At 40.9% G+C, this 26,741-nt stretch overlaps 3 protein-coding genes and 1 long non-coding RNA gene across 5 annotated transcripts; 2 read left to right on the forward strand and 2 right to left on the reverse strand.

The window, feature by feature from the left end:
• The first annotated feature begins 234 nt into the window (after positions 1 to 234).
• Positions 235 to 4,084, forward strand: LOC148429148 (protein SET-like). The gene is made up of 8 exons (XM_088413433.1): positions 235 to 475; positions 1,408 to 1,465; positions 2,002 to 2,144; positions 2,240 to 2,343; positions 2,423 to 2,536; positions 3,054 to 3,224; positions 3,327 to 3,458; positions 3,540 to 4,084. The coding sequence occupies exons 1-8, from the start codon at positions 403 to 405 to the stop codon at positions 3,561 to 3,563; spliced, it is 819 nt and encodes a 272-aa protein (XP_088269559.1). The 5' UTR covers positions 235 to 402; the 3' UTR covers positions 3,564 to 4,084.
• On the reverse strand, positions 2,425 to 5,952 carry LOC148429149 (uncharacterized). The gene is made up of 2 exons (XR_015865422.1): positions 5,291 to 5,952; positions 2,425 to 4,607 (listed from the first exon to the last, which is right to left on the reverse strand). It is a non-coding gene; the product is annotated as an uncharacterized LOC148429149 (long non-coding RNA).
• LOC148429150 (outer dense fiber protein 2-like) lies at positions 5,897 to 19,215 on the forward strand. Of its 2 annotated transcripts, XM_088413413.1 has the most exons (16): positions 5,897 to 6,755; positions 7,285 to 7,383; positions 7,824 to 7,948; positions 8,033 to 8,156; positions 9,033 to 9,164; positions 10,627 to 10,704; positions 10,866 to 10,937; positions 12,020 to 12,136; positions 12,292 to 12,417; positions 12,524 to 12,633; positions 13,445 to 13,580; positions 13,653 to 13,763; positions 14,710 to 14,970; positions 15,618 to 15,718; positions 16,406 to 16,694; positions 17,572 to 19,215. In XM_088413413.1, the coding sequence occupies exons 1-16, from the start codon at positions 6,645 to 6,647 to the stop codon at positions 17,716 to 17,718; spliced, it is 2,139 nt and encodes a 712-aa protein (XP_088269539.1). In that variant the 5' UTR covers positions 5,897 to 6,644; the 3' UTR covers positions 17,719 to 19,215. The 2 variants fall into 2 exon arrangements, with proteins under 2 accessions (XP_088269539.1, XP_088269545.1); XM_088413419.1 differs by lacking the exons at positions 5,897 to 6,755; positions 7,285 to 7,383 and adding an exon at positions 7,432 to 7,744.
• A 14-nt stretch (positions 19,216 to 19,229) lies between these two features.
• On the reverse strand, positions 19,230 to 26,341 carry ptges2 (prostaglandin E synthase 2). Its single transcript, XM_088413430.1, has 7 exons — positions 26,002 to 26,341; positions 24,972 to 25,181; positions 24,832 to 24,887; positions 23,233 to 23,385; positions 21,084 to 21,284; positions 20,577 to 20,694; positions 19,230 to 19,786 (listed from the first exon to the last, which is right to left on the reverse strand). The coding sequence occupies exons 1-7, from the start codon at positions 26,311 to 26,313 to the stop codon at positions 19,646 to 19,648; spliced, it is 1,191 nt and encodes a 396-aa protein (XP_088269556.1). The 5' UTR covers positions 26,314 to 26,341; the 3' UTR covers positions 19,230 to 19,645.
• Positions 26,342 to 26,741: the final 400 nt, after the last annotated feature.

A 26,741-nucleotide genomic window follows, 5' to 3' on the forward strand; every position in this document is an offset into this window, starting at 1 on the left:
CTTACATTGCACATTAAAAATAAAGTCTAAAATAAATCTTGATAAAATCAATTCAGGTCGGATTTGAATCTGAAAAGTATGTAAGAAAAAAAAACGTGTGCATAAATTCCACCGTTTTTTGTGTTGGCTGGTGAAATCACACAGGTATCGGTCAAGCTCCACCGTAACGCTGTGATCGACGTTTTGTATCGACCCGCCCACCAGTGCCTCATATCTTACTTTGTGCGGGCTCGCTCACTCACATTGTGTGTGCGCGCACGCCAGCAGCACGTTGGTGGCTTTTTTCCTCTCATCTCGTCTCAACTTTACGCCCATTGAGCCGCGCTCTCGCCCTCTCTCCAGAACAAAACCCCCCGCGACCCCGACCCGGCTTCTTATTATTTGCTTCCCTCGCGACCAAACATGTCTGGCTCGGCGGCAAAAGTGAGTAAAAAGGAGCTCAACTCGAACCACGACGGAGCGGACGAGACCTCCGGTAAGCGCCATGGCGGCCTCCTTGTTTCACCGCCATTTTCCCCCTCACTTTCTTCCCCGCAACGCATTTTCCACGCGTGGCCTCGTTTCGCTTTTATTCACGCGGCTCGTCCTTTGTGGGCTTCACCTCGAGGTTTTGCTCCAATTCGACCTTTTCGTGTCCGCTCGTTGGCATTGTGGCTCGTTTTGTTAGCTTAGCGTGCTGTTGTCGGGCACGGGGGAAGCCATGTTAGCTCCCCCCCCCGCTCCTCTTCCTTCTCCATTTAGCATCGTTAGCCGCCGTTTTAGCCCCACGAGTTGGCCTGGCGCGCGTTTTCTTTCATTATCATCACATTTTGGAGACCATTGTGACGTTCTACAACCGCCCAAAGTGAAGCAATCTCTTTCATATTGAGCGTTTTACTCGCTAGCGCGTGCACTAGCGTGTTGTTGTTGTAGCGGTTACCTAACGCTATTCCGACGACATTTTTCGTTGCGTTTAAAAGCAATTTGATAAGTACGTAAATTGCATGTTTTCTCGATATTGAAACAAAGAGCTGGTAAAATAACGAATTGGTGAACGTTTCGGGAGGCTGCTGGGTTGCTTGCTTGCTAGCTAGCTCGCACAGCTGCGTTGTGCTCGAACAGTCGAGTCGTGTGTCCCACATTTAAACCACGCGGCCTCGCGGGCGGCCAGCAGCCGGCAGGAAACAACGAGCCGACAACGAGTCACAAATCCCGCGATTGGCCGTGGACGCAACTCTTTGCTGGGCTTCTTCATCACTACCGTCGCGATGAAACAACTTTTTTAGTCTAATTTTCAGAGAACCGCAGCGAGGTTTAGTCATTTCGATTGTACAAAGCAGCTGTGAAAACTTCTCTGCTTCATTCATATTCGCTCCCCATGCGAACGACTGAGTCTCCCTAACGTTGGTTTGTTTTCTCTCCCAACAGAGAAAGAGCAGCAAGAAGCTATTGAACACATTGATGAAGTTCAAAATGAAATCGACAGGTAAATTGTTTAACTTTTGTTTGTTTGTTTCACTCCCCGCCCCCCCACCACCTCTACTTTATATCCAGAAGCATTATGAATTAGAACAGCAGGGGAGATTTGTTCGTTTTGCTTTCATTCCCGTGTAGAATGGGTACTGTAATGGCATTGCATTTAACCCTCAATTGCAGTTCCCTGAATGGATGAGATTTTATTTGCAAACCATATTACTCTGTTCAACAATTTAATAGTAGAGAAACGGGCTTTCAACATTAAGCAAAACAGCATTTGATGAATAGTTCTTTCCGAGTGATAAAACCATGATATTTTGTGGCGAAGACTGCTAAAGGAACAATCTGGAAAAAAAATCTGCAGAAGCAAAGTTTTTAGTGGGGGGGAAAAAAAAACAAAGAAAAAACACCATTGTTTTATTAGAAAAGCCTGAATTGTGACAGAACATTCAACATTCATTTTTTTAATGGCTCATTGGTGTGATTTTTTTTTTTTCTGTTTACAATTGGTGTGGATTTTTTATTTTTGGGTGTGTGTGCGGACAGGTTGAACGAGCAGGCCAGTGAGGAGATCCTGAAAGTAGAACAGAAGTACAACAAACTCCGTCAGCCGTACTTTCAGAAGAGATCAGAACTGATCGCCAAAATCCCCAACTTTTGGGTCACCACATTTGTCAACCATCCACAAGGTGAGGCCTGCAAGCCATGTGGGATGATGAGCTCCTGCTGCCACCATGGTGTTTATTCACTAAATTTTAATGTATATTTTTTTTCCCCCCTAAAGTATCTGCCCTACTGGGAGAAGAGGATGAGGAGGCGCTTCACTACTTGAGCCGAGTGGAGGTGACAGAGTTTGAAGACATAAAGTCCGGTTACAGAATAGATTTTGTAAGTACACCTTGAAGTCATACTCATGTCTTGGCACAAAATGGAGGCACCATTAATGCTGCATGTGCTTTTCTCGCAGTATTTTGATGAGAACCCGTACTTCGAAAACAAAGTCCTTTCCAAAGAATTCCACCTGAACGAGAGTGGCGACCCTTCTTCAAAATCGACGGAAATCAAATGGAAATCAGGAAAGGTAAGACCCAAATTATGGAAGAGAAACATTTGTGGGGCCCAAGTAGTGTATATATGGCCACTTAGAGTTTAGGGAAAGAAGTTTGTCTTGGATTGTCTCCATCTGCAGCAGTTGGTGTTGTATTTTGGCAGTTGGGCGTATTTGCAAATAATAACCTTTGGTTGGACAAAAATTGCTTAGTTAAAAAAAATACATATATTTGTGAACACTTGTGAATACTTGTCCTACTTGTGGTATCAAACATACATACTGAATGAATAATTTAGGAGTCCCTTAACACTTAACATTGACGATTTGCCTTAACGGCAGAGTGGTTTGACCCCCCCCCCCCCCCTTTTTCGTTTTATAATATTCGACCTTAAAAACTTTTACAAGGAGTTGGCCTTGGGTGTGTGTATGGGTGGGGTTATCTTATGTAATATGTGGGGGGAAAATAATATTGCTGTGATTTAATAAAAGTCAGATATTTAGTTTGATCTGAAAGCAAAGTCAATCTTTGTTTTCTGTTTCGCATAAGGACCTGACCAAGCGCTCCAGCCAGACGCAGAACAAAGCGGGCCGCAAGAGGCAACACGAAGAGCCAGAGAGCTTCTTCACCTGGTTCACCGATCATGCCGATGCTGGTGCCGATGAGCTGGGTGAGGTCATCAAGGATGACATCTGGCCCAACCCATTGCAGTACTACCTGGTGCGTACTCCGCCCCGCGCGCACAAACACACACACACACAAAACAAACAAACCAAAAAAAAATGTATAAGTAGGTAATAAACGGACATTCGTTGGTGTCAGGTCCCTGACATGGATGACGAGGAAGGTGAAGGCGAGGAGGACGAAGAGGATGAGGAAGGCCTGGAAGACATAGATGAGGAGGGCGACGAAGATGGAGAAGACGATGATGATGATGAGGGAGAAGACGGAGAGGTAGGGAGGCAGCCCCCCCCCCCCCCCCCAAAAAAAATGATGTTCGTTTCCGTTGACTCATTTAACAATTGTCCCACACAGGATGACGAGGGAGAAGACGACTGAGAAGCCCCCGCCGCACCCTCCTCGCCTTTCTATTCCCCATTTGCTTTATCAAGTCATGTCCGGGAGCAAAGGTTTATTTTTGCTGTTCCATTTTTTGTTTTTGTCGTTTTATTAAGTCCGTGCGTGCGCTTCATTTTTGACATTCTGAAGCCTGCTTCTACTTCATCCGCGGGGTCTGTTTCTTTCGAAGAAAAGGCCAGCGGCACTTTTTCTCCCCCAATTGTGAGTATACGTACGTACACAACCCCTGGGGTTCATTTCTCCTTGCTCTCCTGTTAAAGATATTACAATGAATAATAAAAAAGTAAAAAAAAAAATAGAATCAAGTAGAATTTGAAGACACTTCCCACAGATGTGCTCCTGTTTCCAGGTGTGGTGAGAAGAAGCCATGGTGTAGTCACCTTAGCACTAGCAGACCTCATCATTTTTTTTTTTTTTTAATTTTTGGAAGTTTTTTTTTCTTCCCCCAACAGCTCATTCCTTTCATGTTAAGAGGGAGGGGAGGCATGTTGGCTACTAGTATGGGAAGGGAGGGGGGTGGGGGTTGTGTGGACTGAGGGGAGGGAGGGGGGCAAGAGTGGTTATTTTGAAACCATTTCTATGGGACTTTTTTTTGTTTGTTTTCATTGTATTTGTTTTACAGATATCCATGGAATTTGAAATGACATTTTTAATAAAGAACAAAATGGGAAAAAAAGCTTGTAAATTTTGGCCCCCCCAATACTCTCTTCATGGATATTTAAAAAAAAAAAAACATCCCGGCTTCACCTTCCTTTTTCCGCTAGGCGGTGGGGAAAGAAACTGTTTGAGGTGTACACTTACTTTTTGATTCAATAATAAAATGTTAATGTGTATATTCACGTGTGTGGGATTGTTCAAAAACTGTAGGTCAGCTGACAAAGGATTTGGGGGTGATGAGTAGGCTGGAGGCAAAGTCTTCTCTCAGCAGGCGTTCTATGATGAGAGCGAGGAAGGTCTGGTCCGAAGACTCGAACACGGATGCTGTGACAGTGGCAGGCCACGAGCTCGGCTGGAAGGCCCAACCTTCAACCACAACAATCGGTTAGGAGCTTGAGTATAAGAAGTGCTGTTTGCTGCACAACAACAGGAATTTGGGGGTTATTTAAAAGATTTTTTTCTTTTTCACTTGTTTTTTAATTAAATGTTCAGACTTGTTTTCTTAATGATCATTTTAATTCGACCTACTTCCGTTTTTAATAAAGGTTAATATTGCAAAACATTTTCAATGTTTCTTTCAAATCGATGTTTAAAAAAAGGTTTTGCAATATTTTTAGAGGACCAGAGTAGCCCCAAAACGGAATTTGTTGAGTATAGAAGCAAAGTCCTACTTTTTCATTCGTCGGGGTTTTTGCAGCATTTTGTCGCTTGGCTGGCGAATGAATTTCAGTTGCTCCGCTTGGATGACTTGGGCTATTTTGTGTTTTTTTTTAAGCTAAGTGATTACAACCACAGTCCTTCGAAAAGTTTTTTTTAATTGGTCGTTTTTTGATTCATTCAAATCTAGATCGACAATGTTTTCTTAGGAACCTACAATTAGTTTTTGGGAGACAAGATTGTGAAACATGAAAAAATATTTTATTTTAATTAGTATTGTTTTATTCACGCCTTTTTTTAGTCCTAAAGAAATTGATATTTTATGAAACATTTTGTTGGCCTCTATTCTCCTAAATAAGAGCTGCGGACATTTAGAAATGGCCCCGACCCACCTAAGTGCATCCTACACCGTGGGCATGAGGCCACGGTCCACGAGAACCCCGGGAACCAGGAGAAGTGGCTTTCGGCTGGCCAACGTTTGTCCACGTCCGCTCTACGGAAGGTGACCACTTCAAACTGGAGGCCATGCGAGTTTTCGAACAATTGGACGTGTACTCGCCGGCCCCCAGGCAGAGTGTGGTTGCGGCCTGACAACGCCATGCGGCTGTGCACCGTGGCGATGGTGTCTGAGCCAGAGGCCACCTCGTGTCCGCACGCTCGGCAAAGAATGAGCGTGTCGGCGCTGGTCGTCCTCCCCGTGTTTGCACACGCCGCGGCGGGCCAGCACACGACGGCCAGCAGTAAAAAGAAACACCAAATTATTTCCATTTCTCTTAAATCTCGAAAAGCGGAAGCCTCAGTGTGACGCAGTCACCTCGCGCATGGATACATTAGTCGCAAAGTAGCTAGCGCGGGCCGTTAGCAACTTTTGTTTTTAGCAACGACGGCCGTAATTGTGAAGCAAATAACAAACCCAGAAACTGTTTTTGTTTTGGGTCAAGTAAACACAGAGCGTTTAGGCGGGGCACATTATTTACACGTTAACAAGACCTCAATCGATGCGACGCGATTTAATGGACTATGAGCGATTTGATTTACGATGTTTTATGCTAGGTCATACCCGGAAATACGTCCATCTTCCTTTTTTCTAACCTTTATTGAAATGGCAAATGATACGATTGACGCAAATAAACTACGCAAAAAAAATAAAAAAAAAAATAAACAAACAAACAAAAAACAGAACAATCCACCGCGATCAAACTAAGACGACCCAGAGTTAAGGAGTAAAAATTGACACAGAAAACACTTGAACGACCAATTCTATTCAACTTGCATGTGACATATGACGCTATGATATGATGCTTCAGCCGCTTCCGGAAAGGCAACGCGCGCTAATTTGAACAGTAATTTTTGCATCATTTGGAAATAACTTCATTCCATCCCATTTGTTTGCTGTTTTGAAATTGTAAACCGAATGCGTTTTAAAACCTGGACCGTCGCCAAGTGCGAGCGTAACTACGGGCAACAGCGATCGAAACGCGTCTCCGCCAATAACAGAGCCTGATTCTTGAAATTCACCAATCGACGTGCGTGTGTGTTTTTCTGCACGACCAATCAGGAAGCGTTGGTTTGTCGCTCAAACCCGTCTGCTGGTTAAAAGAGTTGCTTCGTAGTTCTGTTACTTTTACGTGAGAAAAAACATTATCAAGTAGTCAGATAGTAGCGTTTTTCTTTAGAAAAATCATCGGAAAGGCTGTACCTTTCAATGAAAGGCGTAAGGAGGTAGAGGTTTCTCTCTTAAAAATAATGAGAAGGAAACATTCTCCGAGACATTCTCCTCCTCCGGTTCACGTCCATGTAGTGGAGAGCACCCCGGTGCACGTTCACATGAGAAGGAGCCCCAGCAGGACTCAGCAGGTGAAAAGACATGCAATACACCTTACTTTCATTAGGCATTGATATTTTTTCTTTATTACCAAAAAAAAAAAAAATGCAATTGTTACATTTGTTTGCGCACAGACCTAGCAGTTAGGGTATTGTACTAGACTAGACAAGTACTATGGCAGAATAGACTAGTTACTTAATATACAAGAGTAGATGGTAGACAAGGGGTTTCCTGATGAAGAGAATGGTCCTTGTAGGTTAGACTATCCTGGCGTACAGTAGACTGCTAGACGCTTACTAACTAGAGGATGTTAGCCTAAACGTTTTCAACCACACCCTCTTTAAGTAGAAATTGCCATGTTCGTCGTTTCGTAATTTGGAGTCTTGGCATCACTCAGGGATCATCTAATTCTATTGTAGGTTATTTGTTACTATGATGGATAGAGCTTTTGCTGTATTAAACCCAACTATTACTGCATTAGGCTCAAATATTACTATACCAGACTATCCCAAGATCAACAATTATTGTCCTAAACTTCAGAATCTATTATGTGTTGTGCAGGAGAGGAGCAAAGACGTTCAGGCAAGAGGGGATCGTGGGAGATCTACAGGTCGAGCCCCTTGGATCCCTCCTGGAATCTCATCTTGTAGACGAGATCAGGTCTCTCCCTTTCAGGGCTTTTAAACATCAACATATTATATAATGGGCGGCTCGGTGGTGCAGTGGTTAGCACGTCTGCCTCACACTTCAGGGACTTGACTTCAAATCCACCTCGCTCTGGCTTTCCTTTGTGGGGTTTGCATGTTTTCCCCAAGCCACGTGTGTTGTCTCTTTTTCCCACACTCCCAAAAACATGCATGGCAGGTTTATTGTACATATTAAATTGTTCTTAAGTGTAATTGGGTGCGAGAATGGTTGTTCGTCTCTGTGTGCCCCGCAATTGGCTGGCAACCAGTTCGGGGTGTTCCCCACCAACTGCCAGAAGTCAGCTGGGATAGGCTCCACAATGCCTGTAACCCTAGTGAGGATAAGTAGCTCTATGGATGAATAGATATTATTGAATGTCCCATTTGTCTTATGTTTTTATGTTATACATCCAGAAAAGCCGGGTGCAGTCAGAAAACATCCGACGAGAAGGTGACGAGCAGGATGATGATACCGCAACACTGAGGAAGAACCTAAGCCTGCTACTCAAAGAGCAAGAAAACAGTCAGCGTTCTAACAAGTAATATTCCTTAAGCAAGTCACCTACCAATGTTGGACTATGCTAGAATGAGCATTAGCTGAACATTTTTGATATGCATGTCAGTGGACAGGTCCTGCCCTCAGAGACAGAGGTGCTCCTGCGGGCCCTGGTGGAGGCAGAAGTGGATAGTGTGGCGGTGGCCAACGAACTGACCTCCTTCAAGGAAATCCTGGACGGCGTGGCTAAGGTAACCGGTCATCCAACTTGTCCATGGCAAGCCTTCCCCCCTGAAGTCACACATACTTACAGGTAGCAAAAACTCAGATTGCGACACTGGTAAACAAACCCTGCTTTGTTATTTGACCAAGGTAGAGTGGGTGAAAATACAGTTCTGTCATGTCTTGGCATGGGACGTGTGGAAGGTGTGGACACAAATGCAGGGAGGCAGAGGGGGGTGTGCTCAACAATAAAGATATATTATAAAGATGACTAGGAAAAACAAAAGGCCAACAAGAAAACCAGTGACTGATAGCAGCAAGAACAACATCGACATAATCAACTGAACCACATCGACACTCCGACGACAATTCGACAATGACCCGACAAGAACTGAAAGGAAACACAAAACTTAATACACTCAAAACGGACCAGACAAACAAGGAACACCTGGGCACACAATAGGAGCAGGGAGCTGATTGGCAGGTACAAGGGAAGCAGGTTAACGAGGACAGGTGGACGCAATTACACTGATCAGCAACTGTCATGAGGGGAACTAAAACATGAACTTAAACACGTGAACAAAAAAAAACTCTACAAATCGAAAAGAAAATGAAAAAAAAAACAAACAAACAACAAAAGCCCCAAACTGAAAAGAACAGAAAACTCCACTGACCTAGTAAGAACCCAATATATGACTTGCCAGTCAAAAATGAGGTGTTAAATGAGGTAAATTGCTTTGAAGTGAGATGTGACGTCGGCTATAATTTACACATCAACAGGTAATTTGCTAATTACTTTGTGTAACTCGGAAGTATCTTGGTGACTATAGTTTACAAACATTACGAAAAGGTCGATATACGGTCAGTGGCAGCGAAAACCAACAACATGGTGGTGGCCTCTGCAGGACAAGCGTCCATCTAAAATTCAGATGTCCACACTCACACGACGGCGGCAGCTTCTCATGGAGAAGATGGAGATTTTTGACAACACCAACCACAGCCTCAGGGACCTCCTCAGAGACTGGAATCATCACCAGGTACAATCAGTGCTTTCAAGATCTTTGACTATGCTTGCGTAGACAATGACTGATGAGGCCATGCTATGCTAAACCGTAACTATCACGATTATACTATGTATAGACCAGAATATTACCACACTATGTTGGGCTATGTCTGCCCAAACATCTGAGCCAGTGTTCCCTACCCCTGGACTTGACTGGCTATGACCTCTGGAAAACACCGTAGTAAACAATTGGGCTCTATTGACCAGACTATCTTGACACAACACTGTACTGTGCTATTATTGGACTATGCTAGACTTCCAACATAGGGTACTTACTAGACAAGACTCTTGACCTGTCAAAACTATACCAGTATTATTAGATTGTTATGATAGACCAGTAGTCAACAACTTGCGGCTCTGTGGCCGCAAGCATTTCTTTAGCGCCGCCCTCATGGCTCCCTGGAGCTTAAAAAAAAAATGCCGCTTTTTATGCCTAATGGCGTCCGAGACAGCCTCTGGAACGTCGCTTTAGATGCGTAGCGGTAGCCAGGGTTCATTTTTTAAAAACGTCAGACTGAGTTTAGAACTCAGTTTTTTACGCCTGACGCTGACTGGTGTTCCAATGCTGTTCTAAAATAAACGGTGGTCGCTGCTAAACCCTGTGATGTGAAATGCCTTTGATGTAAAGATCAAAGGATTGGACAAAATACCTCACAAGGGTTTAATGTACTCATTGAAACTATGCTTGACAATACGGCTAGGCTTACACTGCAGCCTGAAATGACCCAATTTGGATTTTTTTGCCCCTATCTGACTTGTATCTGATCTTTTTATGGCAGTAGTAACTACACATGTGATTTTTTTCAAGTGTGACCCAGCCTACTTGGGTATGTGGCACTAAATCCGATATGTATTGGATTTTTTTGACATGCGACCTCTATCTGAACGGCCAGGTCGCATTCATCCAACTCACACGTAACAAACAAGCATCAAACGTCATAACTCTACGCTTAAAAAGGCACAAGCATGTTGTAAATTCAAAACATGACGTGGAGACAACTCAATGAAGGGAGAGCAAGGTGTATTTTCTCTCTCTTTTGCTCTAGCTCTTCCGCGGAGCAAGTGAGCAATCAAGAGAGACGTTGCTGGCACTGCATTAAATGTCATGATAAAAACCTCACCCATTTCTTTTACTAATTAAATTTATTAGATTGGAAATATTCTGGCTCCCGTGTGACAGGCATTTCAACATTGCCAGGTACTTCCGTAAACACGTTAAGCACACCTGCTGTCCGTGACGCCACGATGACCACATGTGGAACAGTTGTGGGCTGTTTCACTTTCAACGGCCACATACAGGTCGTATTTATTGTGGAATTGGAACAACCTCACAAAAAATCGGATTTCACCAAAAAATCGAAATTGAGCATTAAGTCTTGCAGTGTGAACCTTGTGTACTATTACAGTACTTGATTACGTATTCTTTCCCCTTTTAGCGGAGCGAAGCAGAGAAACAATCTGAGGAGAACGAAGCATTCAAGAGGAGGTTGGCTGACGTTGAAACTGAAAATATCGTGAGGATCATCATCTCTACAACCATAACCACCACAACATAATCACTCCCAAGATCACAGACAACTCCAACATCAACATAACCATCACCACAACAACCATCATCTTTTTATATGCTATGTGTTAATAGAATGGGTGCTTTGATGTGTTTTGTGTCCTCCAGCGCCTTGTGTCCAAACTGTGCAACAAGCAGAAAGAAGCTTCTCAGCTCGCAGAGTCTTTGGAATTTGAGAAGGTATTTAAATGATTAAGAAACATCTTGGATGTTATAAACATGCTGCAGGATTCGTCACGTTTTTTTTTTTTAATCTGAACTGTTACTATACTATAATAAGAACTAGAATACTTTATTACTAGATGATAGACTGTACAAAACTACTGTAGACTATTACTAAGTGAGACTATTGCTGTATTAGACAAAAGTGGAGTAAACTATGGAGTACATTATGTGATTCAGTAGACTAATGTTTGTTGAGTACACTATTACTAAGATAGACTACGTTCATTCTTGTTATGCTACCAATTTACGAGACTATGGTACACTTCTCCTTTTGACTTTTTCCTTCAGGGTTCGCCACAGCGAATCGATTTCCATCATCTAAGCTTGTCTTCTGTATCCTATTCTCTCATACCAATTACTTTCATGTCTTCTGTCACAACATCTAAAAACCTCTTCTTAGGTCTTGCTAGGCCTCCTGGCTGGCAAGTCAAAACTCCGAAAACTACGCTATTTGCATCCTACAGTATGTTAGACCAGGCTATGATTGACTACGGCTTTTACTCCCTTTGACGAGTCGATGATGGAATATTTTAGAGGCTCTTTTAGACTAGACAATTATCATACCAGTCTATACCTGTCTAGTATATTCGAGACTAGACTGTTTTTTTAATACCATATGAACCAACAAAAAACTTACTAGTAAGAAACAAAAAAAAATGCCGTAATTTGTGCAAACATACAAAACAATATGTCATTTATTTAGCGCTTTCACGACAGCTACAGCTGTATCAAAGGGCAGTGCTTTACAAAACATTTACATAAAAAAAATCACAAGAATGCAACATAACACATAACATAAAATTGTGACATTACCACATATGCCTCTTTGTTTGAAGTAGTAATAGATAAAAAAGGAGTGATTCAAAATCTTCCAGTGAAGCAAAGATGTCAAGATCACAGCATGTATGATGTCACATGCCTGCTACAAGCTAAATTTGAAAGTAACCAAGCAGCCATCCGTCCTTGTCTTAACTTGACAAGGCCATAACAATGTAATCAGCATTAAAACACACATGTGTATCTCCCTCACATGTCAGGACCATGCCAAAACCACGGAGGAGCTGTCCAGGATCCTGGCATCAACTCGTGACCATTTGGAGTCTCAGCTCAGTCGAGTACAAGCTGAAAAAGACACAATGGCTGCTCAGCTACAGGTCCACTTTCAAACCAAAGTGCCATACTAGACCACGATAGATTAGACTATTACTCTGTACTAGACCATACTTTGATCAATTCTAATATATTTAGACTAGACTATGCTAAAGTAGTCTTTAACCATATGTAAAAACTCCTCTCATACCTAAACTAGCGCCTCCAGCAGACCTTCGAGCAACAACGGGAAAATGACGACGAGGCAGCCCTGGCGTTGCTTACCCAGCATGCCGAGCGGGCTGAGGAGGCGTCCAGGCAGGTGGAAGCCAAACTACGGGAGAAGGTATACAAAACCCACTTATTCTGAGTCGATGACAGACTACATTTTTCATGAAAAACTAGGATTATCGGCGGTCCCTGAAAGCAACAGCCGTCTGTTGTTTTTGAAGGAATCCCAGCTGGCCCAGGCGTTATCTACGTGCAGCGAGCTGCGTCTGCGCATCTCCAAGGAGGCCACGGCCAGAAGTCAGTTAGAGGACAACATCGCTGCACTCAAATTGTGAGTAGACGCAGGGCCATTCCATACCATAGCAGGCCATGTTATAACGTGCTTTTGCTCGTCTATGCAAACTCAAATGGTAAATGGTCTTTCATTTGTATAGCGCTTTTCTAGCTTTACACTAACTAGTCGTTTAACTACTGATGACGCAGCATCAGGAGTAAACTGGGGGTTCAGTGTCTTGCTCAAGGACCCTTCGACATGGTCTTGATGGTAGGGGGTTCGAACCCACAGCCTCTCAGCTGGGAGAGGACCAGTCTACCACCAAGACTGCAATTATCCAGAGTAGGATATGCTGTTATGGTAGACAGTCCAACACAAGACGCAGAAATTATACACTGTTTGCAAAACGAATTGTGCTTGTCTAGATTTGTTACTATAATAGCCTGCACTATGACAGATTTACATTAAACTATCCAAGGGTAGATTATTGCCTTACTAGACTATGATAGTCTTGACCAGGGATCGCCAACCTTTTTGAAACCAAGCGCAACTTCTTTGGTACTGAGTAATACGAAGGGCTACTAGTTTATGTGAAGACCCTGATCATGTCATTGATTTCTCACAATAATCTAGAAACAGCTGTAGTATATATGTAAATCAAGTGTAATATGTAATGTATGTCATACATGCATAATTGTTACTAAAATTCCTAGGAAATCACAATGTTCTATCACTTGTAAACTACTGTATTTGTAAAGTATTTACAAAAGAGGTCTGCGGGCTACTCATTTGATCTTCAGGGGGTACCCAGTGTGTGCAGGCACCACGTTGGGTACCCCTGGTCTAGACTTTTTTTCTCTTCTTCCAGGCAGGTGAGTGAGTGGAACGCTCAGCATCATGTGGCCGATGAGCGAAGTCGCAGCGAGAGGGAGGAGCTCAGGGACCAGATCCACCTTCTAAGTGCCCAGAACACCGCCATAGCCCTAGACAAACAGTCCTTGGAGGTAGTGGACCTCACAGTGTATCGTAGCGAGTCCCTACAGATCAGCATTGAGGATTGTGTTTTTGTTTTCCAGGCCCAGGTGACGTCCAGTGAGGAGAAGCTGCGAGTTGCTCAGGAGGAATCACGGCAGCTCAGGACCTCATTCAAAAAACAGGAGGCTTTGTTGGATAAATACAAGAGGAAGGTATGCTACATGGATCCCATGCGATTTGCAGAACTAGAAATCCAAGACTGACAAGCACAGGCAGGACTAGTAGCATATTGGCTGCTAAGATCAATTAATTAGTGTATTTTATATGTAGGGTGGACTAGCTTATCCTAAATTGTGATGTTATTGTGTTTAATGACAAAATGCACAATGACAGACAATCCTAGTTGACTATGTCAGACTTGACTATCCTATTACCGTATATGCTGTCTCAACCCAGACTAGAATGTCCTATTTTAGATGACAAATTAAATTATGGCAGACTACATTAGACCACCTTTGAGTTGATTGTTAGGGTTACATGTGAGCCATGATTGGACATTACTCGAGCCTTGAGCCCAGGTGATGTCATTTTCAGTGGACAGCTCATGGAAAAAAAGTATTGACGTATCGATTGTACGTGAAAAATAACTTTGTAATGAAATGTAATAGACAAATGATCAATTTTACTGCTAAAAATGACAAGTATATGGACTGTCCCTGAAAGCAAGTTATGCTATGAACTGCTAGTTTTTGCACTAGCTATGACTCTTAAGTTAACGTAAAAGATTTGAACTCAGTATTCATTATTTCTGCCTGAATATTTCCCACAGGATCAATCAAACCTTTAAATAAATGTTTGTTGGGTCTGTTTCTTCCATTAAAATGGATTCAAATAGTAATAGTCTAGAAGCATTGAAGAAAATCAAGATTTTATATTTTGACACGGTTGGACGAGAGATGACAAACTAGTCCGCGCTAAACTCGATCAAAGCATGCTATTTACGGATGACTATCTAGAACTAGAGTATACTTTATGATGTAGTACTAGGACTTCACCATGACAAAGTAGGTTAGAGTATCCACTGTCAAAGTAGACAAACTTATCTTAGACTGGACCAGAACATTCCCTACGGACCAAACTGGATATGATTTTGGTCAGGCCCAACAGGCGGACTTGGAGTGTGAGGAGCAGCGTTTGAAGGTGAACGAGGTGCAGCGAGAGGCTCGGGAGGCTTTGGCGGAGCAGGAACGAGAGCAGGAGCATCTGAGGAAGGAGCTGCTCCTCTTGCGTCAGCTGGAAACGCTTCCCGAGCGCCTGCACAGGACCGAGCTGCAGCTGGCGGAGGCACAGCAGGAAGCGGATGCTCACCAGAGAAGGAACCTGGATCATGACGCCACCCTTGCTGAAGTCAGACTTAAGGTACCTGAAGGATGTTCTGCATCACTAGAAGTTTTTATGTGGGTGTCTTCGATCTTCCTTTGGCTGGTTTTGTTCTATTTTTACATCCTTCTGTGTATGTACTATTACTTTCGCCGAATGTTCTATAACCTTGGACTTGTAGATTTTGCTGTGGTTTTCTTTGGATGACTTGTTTAAAAAACAAATTGAATGCACCAAATCTTTTTGTCTTTATAGCTCTTTTATTGGAAGTCAAAATCTTTCTTTGGCTATCGTAGCGCTATCCTTTAAACAACTAAGTTTTGTTGTGATGCTGCGGTTGATGATGGTGTTGGTGTTCAAGGCAGGGGTGTCCCGATCCAATTTTAATATCACACATCGGTCCATTATAAGCCAAAAAAACTAGTGTCTGATTGTATTGGCCTGCTTACAAAATGTCTGATAGTAGCACTCATGGGGCTCCTTTCGTTTATTTTGTATTTATTTTATTCAAGTGCGGTACATGGTCATATTTGAGGTTGAATTCTAGATGTTTGAATGACTCATCTAGATCGAAGTTTTTGGTATTCGGAAGTTTTGTAATAGATCTTTCTTTAGATATTTTAATGTAGATTTTTAATTGATAGAGAAGTTTTTTTTTTTTTTAATTCATCTGTTTTGCTGTTTAGGTGGAACAACAAGGTTCTCAGCTGGAGACATACCAGCGTAGGAACATGCTGCTGCAGGAGGAGAACAACGTCCTCAAAGAGAAGATTCACAACTTGGAGAGGTAACAACAAACTGTCGTTTCCAGTCCTCGTCTGATCCTGTTTCGGTCCTGTCTGAACATTGTTAGGCTTGAAATATGAAATGCAATGAATAAATAAATAAACAAATAAATAGTATCAAAAAACCTTTATGTATTTTAATGTTTCATCTATCCATTCATTTTCCAGAAAGGAAAATGGAAAAGATTTTTGGTTATTTTTAAAAATAATTGTTTAACAAAAAATATAAACATTATACCTGTATTATCTAAATTTTAGACAAATAAAATGATAGCTATAGCTTTGAATGTGGCTAGAAAAATATGAAATAACAAAAAACATAAAATGGTTTAAATATAAAATTATTACACAAATAAAGTGAATTTTTGTTGGGGTTGTAGGATTGAAAAACAATGTAATAACATTTAAAAAGCTATGAGGGCTGAACAAGATTAGGAAAAATCTTAAAAATACATTATTAACAAAAAAGTATAGATGTATATACTATACACACACATGCACTAAGTATGTAATTCAAATAGGATTCAGGAAGAAAAAAAAGCCAAAACTCTCCCCAAAACCTATTCGATTAGCTTTGCTAGCATGACAAGGTTGAAAACAATTCTAGCAAAACTGCTCTTTATAGCAGTGCAAAAAAAAAAAACAAAAAAAAAAACAACCTGTAACAATGTGTGTATGCCCCCCTGCAGGAAGCTGGAGTCTGCGCGGATGGAGAACAAGGAGATGTGCGAGGCCCTCACCCTGAAGGAGGTCAGCATGCTGAGCGTGGAGCAGCAGCTGGACCAGAAAAGCCGCGAGAACGCCGTCCTGGCCCAACAGCTACAGCAGACCCTGGACGACGCCCAGGAGCAGGCCCGCCAAAGCGTGGAACGAGTCCTGGACAAGGAGCGCAGGTCACAGTCCAAAGCCCTGGACCTGCAGGAACAGCTGAGCCGGGCCGAGGCCCAGCTCAGTCAGCTGCATCGCAGCAAGGAGGAGGTGATTCCCGCTTCGTGACCCCTGATATTCTTTGTAAGCTATCCAGGTCGTTTTCGTGACGCTTGCCCAAGATAAGTTGAGAAAGTTCATAGTTGTCAAGGCTATAGCTGTCAGGACAGTTAGGATCATTCAAATTCTTCCAAGGTAGACGTCCTGGCACTTATCCAGGCTGTCATTAGGATCTTCGTAATTCTAGCTGTGAAGGTGGTTGTTGAAATAGTTGTTACAGTCGTTCTTCAGATAATTGTCAAAGGACTTGTATAATTAGTAACACAATCGCCAAGGTAGTTGCAAAACTACTTGTTAAAATAACTCTCCGTGTAGCTGTCAAGATTCTTCTTAAAAGTTGTCAAGGTAGTTGTGAAGGTGGATGAAGTAGTTAAGATAGTTTGTTATCAAGGCGTCAATATAGTTGTTAAGATAGTTGTCGCGGTAGCTGTGGTAGTTGTCTCGTTTGCAGGCCTAGTAGTGATGTAGGTGTAAAGGTCATTTTTAAGCCAGTTCTTCACTTGACTTGTCAGAGTCGTAGTCTTCATCGTTTTCATGATAGCTATTAAGATCGTTGTTGGGATGTTAAAGGGATAGTCCACTTATTTAGCCATTTTCAGCACTGTAAAGTTAATCATTTATAAGATATAAATTATTTTACTTCAAAATGATTTTTTGTACTATGAATACTTATAAAAACGTTTTCCTTTTGCTGTCGACTGAAAATAACATCGCCAGTGCTCATGGAACAATGACCAATCATGGCTCACCTATTGGTCATGTGACATTCACAAGCTGAGCAGTGATTGGTCATCGCCTGAGTCTTCAACACATGTGATATCATTATCAGTTCACAGCAGCTGGCTTGCGACTGGTTTTCTTTGCGCAGATGGAGCGTTGCTTCCAGAACCAGCTGAAGAACCTGAAGGAACGTCTGGACCAGTCAGACCAGACCAACCGCAGTCTGCAGAACTACGTGCGCTTCCTCAAGACCTCTTACGGGAACGTCTTTGGCGAGCCTTTCATCTCCAGCTGACGGCAAAACCCACAAATATTCACATTACTTCTTATTTTTGGTCCTTTTAATTCACAAATAAATGGGTCCATGTGCCACTCGATTTCATTTGGTGGAATTTCCTCCCTCGCATTTGTAGTTGATTTATTAGGAACTGAGTAATTAGGTACCTTGTTTTGATAGGATGGAGCTGATTAGAAGGAAATCACAGGACCAATCAGAGTATGCACTGATTTGAGTTTAATTGTGCTTTCTTTGTTTTGGTTTCACTGACCTTGACTTATTTTGATTAACTTTAATAGCCATTTTCTTTAGAAAGAAACAAAATATTTTAAACAAACAAAAGACACTCATACCAAACAATTAAAAATTTCAAGCGCCATATAAAAAAAAAGATTTTTTTTTAATGATGAAATTAAGATGATAGCTCATCAGGTTACGAGTAATACAACACCAATACCTATTTTAAAAATAACAAACATTGCCTACGGTTTGAAAATTATTACTTGAACAAAAAATATTTTAGCTGTCAAACGTTAAAGCGTAATTTTGAAGATTAAATTTGATAAAATTAAAAAACTAACTTATGGAATCCGTACGCTGCTAAAAATGCAACCAAAAAAAAACTGCTCAACAGTTCATCAGAAAAATGTGCACCTTGGAGTCAATTTTGGTTGCTTCATGCAACAGTTTATTTTACATGGAAAATCTTTTTAAAGGATCAAAGACAGCTTTGAAGTCTTTTTTTTTGTGTGTTCATGTCATTTCCAATTCTTTAAGTAAATGTTACAAGCGTCGTATGAAATAGTTGTTGAATATGTGATTAATCGCAATTATGGAATGTTTTGTGATTTAAAAAAAACAAACAAACCGTAATTGCTTGGCAACGCTAATATATAGTAAAAAAAATGTTTTGTCTGCTTTAGAAACAAAGTAAACGTGACTACGCAAAAGTGACCCATATTAAAAAGGACGATGGTTTAGAACAGGGGTGTCTAACTCATATTTATCGGGGGCCGGATTGTAGTTATTATTTTTGTCAGAGGGCCGGTATAATTGTGAAATTAAATCAATTTTAGGTGTGTTTGTCACACTTCTAACTAGTTTTGAAATAAGAGCCCGGTAAAAACTGTTCAAAAGAGATATTGGGAACAAAAAATGCTTATTTTTACCCTCAAATTTTTAAATGTTGAGGACAACTTGCAAATTTAGTATTTTAACCAGAAATTTGAAGTTTGCTCAGGATTTCGCGGGCCACATAAATTGATGTGGCGGGCCGGATCTGGCCCACGGGCCTTGAGTTTGACACCTATGGTTTAGAACATTTTTCAAACAATTAAAAAAAAAAAAACGATCTAGAACTAGGAAAAGATCTGAAAAAAAGTTGCGGTGATCTGAACATGCACTGTTGTTGCATTCTTTTTAAGTTTTAAAACTCATCAAAACACAGCAGTGTTGTATAAAATATATTTTCAAATGTTATTCATAAACGAGTGCTTTAAAGCTTGTAACAATGAATAAAAACACCAAACCACATTCTTGTCTTTATTGAAGCTTTTCACAAGTACACACATGTATCCTGCATTTCCAGTACATTTGAATTATTAAACGTTTTTATTTTTTTACTTTCAGAGTAACGCCAACGCGTTAGCGCCTTCCTTTGGCAGTGTCACCGACCTGCAACTCAAAAGCTCAACACAGAGATAAGTATCGCTTTTCCTCCGCTATTTTTTTGTGTAGCTTGATAAGCAACACACACACACAAAAAAAAAACTTTTACAACAGGGAAGCTCAGCCATTGGCAAAAACCGTCAAACAAATCCACTGTATATTGCATTGAATATTGCACGATTGCAATAGTCCAGAGAAAATGGGCAAGATCATGAGCGTCCATACGTCCCCATGCCTTCTACAAAGCTGTTTGGATGTCTTTTGGCGAACGACGTGGTTACCGTGACAACTGTGAGCGTCCATCGTGGTTGCGCGTGGCCGCCTCCATACGCCGGTACCACGGTTTCACTTTGGTGTTGGCCATCATGTCGTCAAAGGCCTCCAGGCCCTCCATCACGCGCAGGACGCCAAACACAGCCTGCCAGGGATGAGTTTGTTTTTTAATAGGTTTTGTTTTTTGATTTGCATATATATATATATATAAATATTTGTTCCAGATTAACTTCATAGGTAAAATACAGAGCATGTATGACAGAGATGCAAAATGAATGAATTTGCAACTAAGCACTCATCAATTAATCCACAACTATTTTTGACTCATTCAAATAATAGTTTAGAGACATTGTTTACCTCCATATTAGTGCTGTAACCACTGGCTCTTATTAATCAATAACTCTATTACAATTTTGATGAATTGATGAATTCACAAATGTGTGATTAGATGCAGAAAATGCACACGTATAAAAGGATGAATTCAATTCATAATTTGACTCCTGAATAGTGTAAGTCCACATATAATTGACGCCTATTGAAATATAGTGGAAGGAAACTTACTCATTCTAATTACAAAAATGAATGGGCTGAATGATGGGTAATCCATCCATTTTCTGAAGCCGCTTATTCTCAGTAGGGTCGCTGCTTCGCTTGTGCCTATTCCAGCAGTAGGTGGGGTACACCCTGGACCTGTCGCCTTGCACTTGCAGGGCACATAAGGACCAACAACCATTCACGCACCTAATCACACTTAAGGACAATTTAAGAGTGTGCAATACACCCGCCATGCATGTTTTTGGTGTGTGGGAGGAAGCCGGAATGCCCGGAGAGAACAAAAATACACATTCGGTCTACGTACAACGTCTGGAACACAAGCCCCGCCGTAAACATAAGATGAATGTCATTTATTGGCATGGCCGTACGGATTTCCTCACCAGATCAGCTAGGTTGGGTTGCTCTCCGCCCATGAACTTCCTCCTCTTGCCGACGGCCGCCACCCAGTCGTTGACTGCCTTGTACAGGTCCTGACGCACGTCGTCCTGAAGGTTGTGTCTGCAATTACATCATTTGTACAGGACAAATGGACACGAGTAGGACATTACCACTGTGGATATTTTGATAGCGATTCCGGTACAGGGCAGAGAAAAACATGAAAAAAAAAATCCCTTAGTCCCTTAAAACAATCAAGAAATCAATTACAAGCAGAACCTTGCTGTTTTACAACACATCGCTCGTGTATTTAAATAGTTTATACCGTAGAAAAATAAGCAAAAACAGTCTGAATTATGAATGTCAATGTAGTAATGATGCACTACAAAAAAGGGCCAATTTTTGACGATCTTAAAGGAGCTTTTAATATTATTCATTGAGCCACTGACACATCAACAGCTCAACAGTCCAAAAAGTCAAAAATGACGGCTGATGGCGAGCGACTCACTCACCGGCTCTTGAGGCGCTTTGCGATGACGAACATGGCAGCGGCGCCCACGTACTTGGCGAAGACTCCTTCCAGGGCGCCGAACTTGCCCTCGCGCACGATGTAGTCGAAGGAGGCCAGGGCCTCGCCGGCGCTCCGGTACACGTTGGGCGAGATCAGGTGCACCAGCCAGTCGTCGGCCCACTGGCGCCACTTCATCTCTTCCCTGGAACAAAAGTCACGCTAACAACATGCTAATAGCTCAAACCGAAAGAGAAAACATAAAACTGAACTGAAACAAAGACCTGCGAACGAATAAAAACTATTTAAAAATGATCAAACTTGCTCTGAAAAATAATGTAGGCCTAGTCATAAAAGAGGTTAAATGTATTGAAAAATGCAAAACATTTATATATTACACCGGTGTATGCGCGCTTGTATGCATGTGAATGTTTGAGTGTTTACAAATTTCATGCATTTGTGCATATGTATGTCCATGTGCATGTTTGTGTGTGTAAAAGGGGGGAGGGGGATAGTGTTAAAATAAATACATGGGGACAACTATTCTAAGTTTGGGGTTATAAAATACAATTAGTAAAAAAAATAAAAAAGTGTTAAGTACTTAAAATTTTCAAAACATGTTCATTTAAAGCGATAGTGTGTAGGATTTAGAATGTTTTTCATTACGGACAGTCCCACTCCATTTCATAAGCAACAGTCACTTTACTCACAGTCACTTTACAATAGGCACTTTATAACAGGTACTTTATAACTAGTCACTTATAACAGTCATGTATAAATAGTCATCTAGTCACTTTATATAACCATCCCTTTTTGCACAACCATGCATGTCGGTATGTATGTATACGTGTGCGTATGTGCGTGTGTGTGTGTGTGTGTGTGTGTGGGGGGGGGGGGGGGGTGTATGTATATAGGACAATACATTTGCACTATTGTAGTCAGCTACTTTTCCATTCACCTGTTTTTATTTTGTTTTGTTCATAGATATTGTCAGATTTTACAGTTGTCTATTTATATATATATCTATTTCTTTGTTTCATTTTTACTTGCCACTGAGATTAGAGAGTCACGTAATTTAAATTCTCTGTCTGTCCTTGCACATGTGGTAGAATTGACAATAAAGCAAACTTTGACTTTGACTTTTGAGGTGCTGCAGATGCCGCACTTACCATTGTCCGTAGCTATAACAAACATGGCCGCCTCCGGAGAAGTGCCACCCCCTATGTAATATAATTTAAGGATTATCATTAAAGTGGCACTTCTCTGGAGGCGGCCATGTTTGTTATAGCTACGGACAATTGTAAATGCAGCACCTGCAGCACCCCCTGCTGTCCGTAATGAAAAATGCTCTAAATCTTACACGCTATCCCTTTAAAGCTTAAAACATGAGAACACTGGGCTAGCATGACTATGAAAAAATTACAAACGGTTAGGGCTGCACAGTTAATCAAATTTTAATCGCAATCACGATATTGGCTGCCACGAATAATTAAGTTGGTCTTCGGCGGTATTAACATTTAAAAAGTCAAGCACTTTTTATTTATTACAATTCAAATCAAGCACTGTTCCATCCAACCACCAGGAGGCATTGTGTCCCCACTGTCAATTGAGACCCATTTTGAAAACTCAGATTGGCAAAAAAATTGAAGAAATTGGGTTTGAAGTGACCGAAAATGACCTGTTTTTGCCACTGAATTTGTTTCAATTATTATTTACTTTATTTTAGTTTATTATTATAATTTGTAAATATCACGTTTTGAAGCCTTGTTTATATACTGCTTGTATAAAAAAGGGGAATAAATAGACATGTTGATGAGTAACATAATGAATAATCGCGATTAATAATCGTGATTTCGATATTGACCAAAATAATCGTGATTATCATTTTGGCCATAATTGTGCAGCCCTACATACAGTGAAATTGTTTACATTGGTTAGCTAGACCAAGATAGCAGGACAGGGTAAGAAAATAAATACATAATGAAATGTAATATTTTGATACATTATCTTAAAAAAGCAAAACAAATCAACAGCATTCAAATTAACATTATTAACAGACACATTTTTTTTAAAGACAGTAAGTAACACGTTGACAAAAATTTAAGAATTAGCTTAGCATCGCTCCAAACATAGTTTGTGGACACCTGGCTTACTTCTGCATGCCTTTTTCAGGGTAGACAGAAGCTGTGTCGTCCTCGCTTAACATGAGCCAATACTTGTTGTTGTACTCCGTCACTTCCTTGCCACTGTCATTCACAGACTTCATTTCTGGGTAACAGCGCAAAATGTCGGACATATTGGAACCCCTAAAAAAAAAAAGGAAAAATACTCATCAATCTAGCTTAGATAGATAGCTGTTGATATACCGGTAGTTGTTAAAATTGTTGCCAAGAGATTATTATCAAGATATTTGTGAAGGTAATTACTGCGCTATTTGTCAGGGTTGTTAAGGATGTCATCAGGTAATTATTCTAGGTTTTAGAGTAGGTGTTAAGGTTGGTAATGTAGTTGTCAAACTGGTTATTATCGTTAATATTGTAGATGTGAAGGTATATATTAACCGCTATAAGCTTGCTGATAACGTTATATTAGTTTTCTTGGTAGTTATTAAGGTAGTTATCAAGGTAGTCAAGGAACTTGTTGGAAATCCCATTAATATACTGTAGTTACGAACATAGTAGTCAAGGTACTAATATGGTTAAGTTACTTGTTAATATTAATGTAGTTATCAAGGGTAGCTATCAGGGTATTAGTTAAAGTACTTGTTAATGTTACGTTAGTTGCCAAAGTAGTAACACGTTTTTTGTCAAGATGTTTAAGTTAGTCCTCATGATATTTTGAAAGGTAGTCAACATAGTGTTTATAGTAGTTCAGGTAGTTGTTAAAGTTGGTAATGATATTGTCAGACCCATTAATGTATTGTAGTTACTTAGGTAGTAGCCGAGGTTAAAATAGTTTAAGTTAGTTGTCAAGATTGTTAAGGTAGTTTGTAATGTTATGTGAGTTAGCAACGTAGGTAAAAGGGTCTTCGATGTAGTTTTCACGATAATCGGAATGGTAGTTAATACTGTACATGTTTTAGTTAAGGTAGTTGTCAACCCATTAATATACTGATGTTACTAAGGCATTAATTGGTTAAAATAGTCATTATCGTTAAGTTAGTTAAGGTATTAATATAGTTATTAAGGTTGTGTAAAAAAGTTGTCATCAAGATGTTTAAAATATGTCATGATAGCTGGCAAGGTAGTCAAAATTGTAGTTAAGGTAGTTGTTATGGTTATTAATATAGTTGTAACCCCATTAATATACTGCAAATACCAATGTAGTGGTCAAGGTATCAATATGGTTACATTAATGTTAAGTTAGAAAAGAATGCTCTTGTTAAAGTTGTAGGCTAGTTGTCAATATATTAATATAGTTGTTAAGGTGGTTGTTCATGTTGTTAAAAGGGTTCGTGTTGAGACGTTTACAATACTTGTCATGATAACTGGCAAGGTAGTCAATACAGGTTTGATGGCACAGTAAAGATAGTTGTTAAGGTTGGCGATATGGTTGTCACCCCCATGAATACAGTGTTGTTAGAGTCATATATGATTGATAGAGTTCATGATCTTTTTAAGATAGTTTTCAAGGTTGCTCTCAATACTGTTATTAATGATTATATATTGTTAATAATATACAGTTAAAGTAGCTGTCAGCGTTGGGGTAGTCAAGACAGTTGTCAAGATAGTTGTTCACATAGCGGTGCTTACTTGCTGACTAAGTAAGTCTTGAGTGAGCTGATGATGACAGACGAGTCGTTCAGTTGCTGCAGTTCGAGTAAAACAAACAACAATAAGACGAGACAAAGATTAAATACTCCAGATGTTTGCGTGTTAGCGCGCCACGTTACCAGGTGCTCGTCCACCATGAGGATGGGAACCTTCCGGTAGGCTGACCACTTGATTTCCCGCCGCATAACAGGGTTAACCTCCACCACGTGGTAGGCAAGGCCGTGGTAGTCCAGGAAGGCTCGCACTTTGCTGCAGAACGGACATGTTTGGTACTGGTATAGCGTCAGGGATGGACATGTTGACAGCAAAGTGCCGCCTGCAGGGAGCGCCTGAGACAAACGCGCAAGGGGGCTTCATTATTATTGGGCAAGGGGAGTCACTGCATCGAATCATTCGTTTGTCTGAAATGTCACAACAACAAAAACATATTTGTGTCAAACTTACTGTTATTTAGTTGTCTTCATCAGTAAAAAGTCTCTGATTATTCTTATAACGTTTCACGCACAAATAATACGTTTGAAAACACAGCACTTGCTGTCAATTGAGAATAGCATAACCTGTACTCAGTTAACAACCAATCACGGCCGAGCTTGCAAATGTCACATGACCAAACCCAGAGAAGGGTCATGATTGTTTTGACCTGAGATTTGAGCAAGTGATGTCAGTTTCAGACAACAGGTGACAGTGAAAAACAAGTTATTACATTAATTGCAAACAAAATGTTACCATTTTACTGATATAAATGGATAAAAAGGTAAAGAACGCCTTTCATTTAAAAATAATAATAATCAAAAAACACATGACCACTTTTGAGGACTTTAAATTATTTACACGATTACATCATCATTTACTGAGATTCTATCATTGTTATTGTAAGCAAATTATAACCCACCCCTTGCTTTGTATTTTTAATCGCTGCAAAATGATATTTGATTTTCATGGAAGTGTTATGTTGTCAATAGTTTAAGGATGAAGCAAAAAAATCGTTTCATACAAACACCACGAGAAAAAAAAACAAACATTTTACAGTGGTTTCCTTTCCTTTTTTATAGCTTTTTTGTGCAAAGTAGTCAAGTTTATAAAAGTGAGCTCCAGTACTTCATGCAAGTCATCGTTCTCCTTCCTCTCCCGGAGCATAATGCATCTCACCTGGCCTTGCTCCTGGGCCAGCTGTCTCTGTTGGGTCCAGTAGAACTTGACGGTATGGTAAAGCCCAACACCGCCGCCAAGTAGGACGGCGCAGCCCAGCGCTCGGCTTCCTGCACCCGGGAATGAGCCTAGCAGTCCACTGCGGGCTTCTGTACCGCCGCCACCGCCGCCCCTGTAGTAGTAGGATCTCCGGGAAACACGGGAACCGGCGTTTCCCGGCAGGAGGACGCCGGTGCCTGGTCGGCGGAGGGCAGGACTCTCCAGAACCGTCCACCCGACCTTAACGAGCGATCTGGCGCAGGACGCTGCCATGTTGGATTTACATAAAGTCCCACAATGCACTGCGATCAGTTGCATAGTTACGCTTTCCCGACGAGTTGAGTTGACCAGGCTAAGCACCGCCGACAGTGACGTCACACGTACGCTTGCATTCTTTTTTCCTTTTTTTTAACTAGTGGGCGATAAAATTGTTTCAATAATTTAACTGCTCATGAGTATTTGTTTTATCAAAAATCTTTGCCGTAAACGATCGAAGATGCAGTAAATGTATAGCAAATTAAATGATCATGAATCCAATTGAATAATTTAATCCAAATATGTGACAAAAACGAAATGGTGTAAATGAATACTAAAAAAAACACATTACAGTGCTATATAAATCTCACCATAGTTCCCAATTTAATACTGTAATGGAATTGCACAGATACATGTCTCCCCCAGTAAATGCCTTGCCATTATTA

Source organism: Hippichthys cyanospilos, chromosome 1, assembly GCF_059441005.1.
Source record: "Hippichthys cyanospilos isolate Australia breed blue-spotted pipefish chromosome 1, RoL_Hcya_1.0, whole genome shotgun sequence".
Taxonomy (NCBI): domain Eukaryota; kingdom Metazoa; phylum Chordata; class Actinopteri; order Syngnathiformes; family Syngnathidae; genus Hippichthys; species Hippichthys cyanospilos.

Coding starts and splice junctions, on each gene's coding strand:
- LOC148429148 (XM_088413433.1), top strand. CDS start 403: ATGTCTGGCTCGGCGGCAAAAGTGAGTAAAAAGGAGCTCAACTCGAAC. Junction 2,537..3,053: donor TCAAATGGAAATCAGGAAAG/GTAAGACCCAAA, acceptor GTTTCGCATAAG/GACCTGACCAAGCGCTCCAG. Junction 3,225..3,326: donor ACCCATTGCAGTACTACCTG/GTGCGTACTCCG, acceptor CGTTGGTGTCAG/GTCCCTGACATGGATGACGA.
- LOC148429150 (XM_088413413.1), top strand. CDS start 6,645: ATGAGAAGGAAACATTCTCCGAGACATTCTCCTCCTCCGGTTCACGTC. Junction 10,705..10,865: donor ACGTTGAAACTGAAAATATC/GTGAGGATCATC, acceptor TGTGTCCTCCAG/CGCCTTGTGTCCAAACTGTG. Junction 13,581..13,652: donor TAGACAAACAGTCCTTGGAG/GTAGTGGACCTC, acceptor TTTGTTTTCCAG/GCCCAGGTGACGTCCAGTGA.
- ptges2 (XM_088413430.1), bottom strand. CDS start 26,313: ATGGCAGCGTCCTGCGCCAGATCGCTCGTTAAGGTCGGGTGGACGGTT. Junction 25,182..26,001: donor TGGCCCAGGAGCAAGGCCAG/GTGAGATGCATT, acceptor CGTTTGTCTCAG/GCGCTCCCTGCAGGCGGCAC. Junction 20,695..21,083: donor GCAAAGCGCCTCAAGAGCCG/GTGAGTGAGTCG, acceptor ATGTAATTGCAG/ACACAACCTTCAGGACGACG.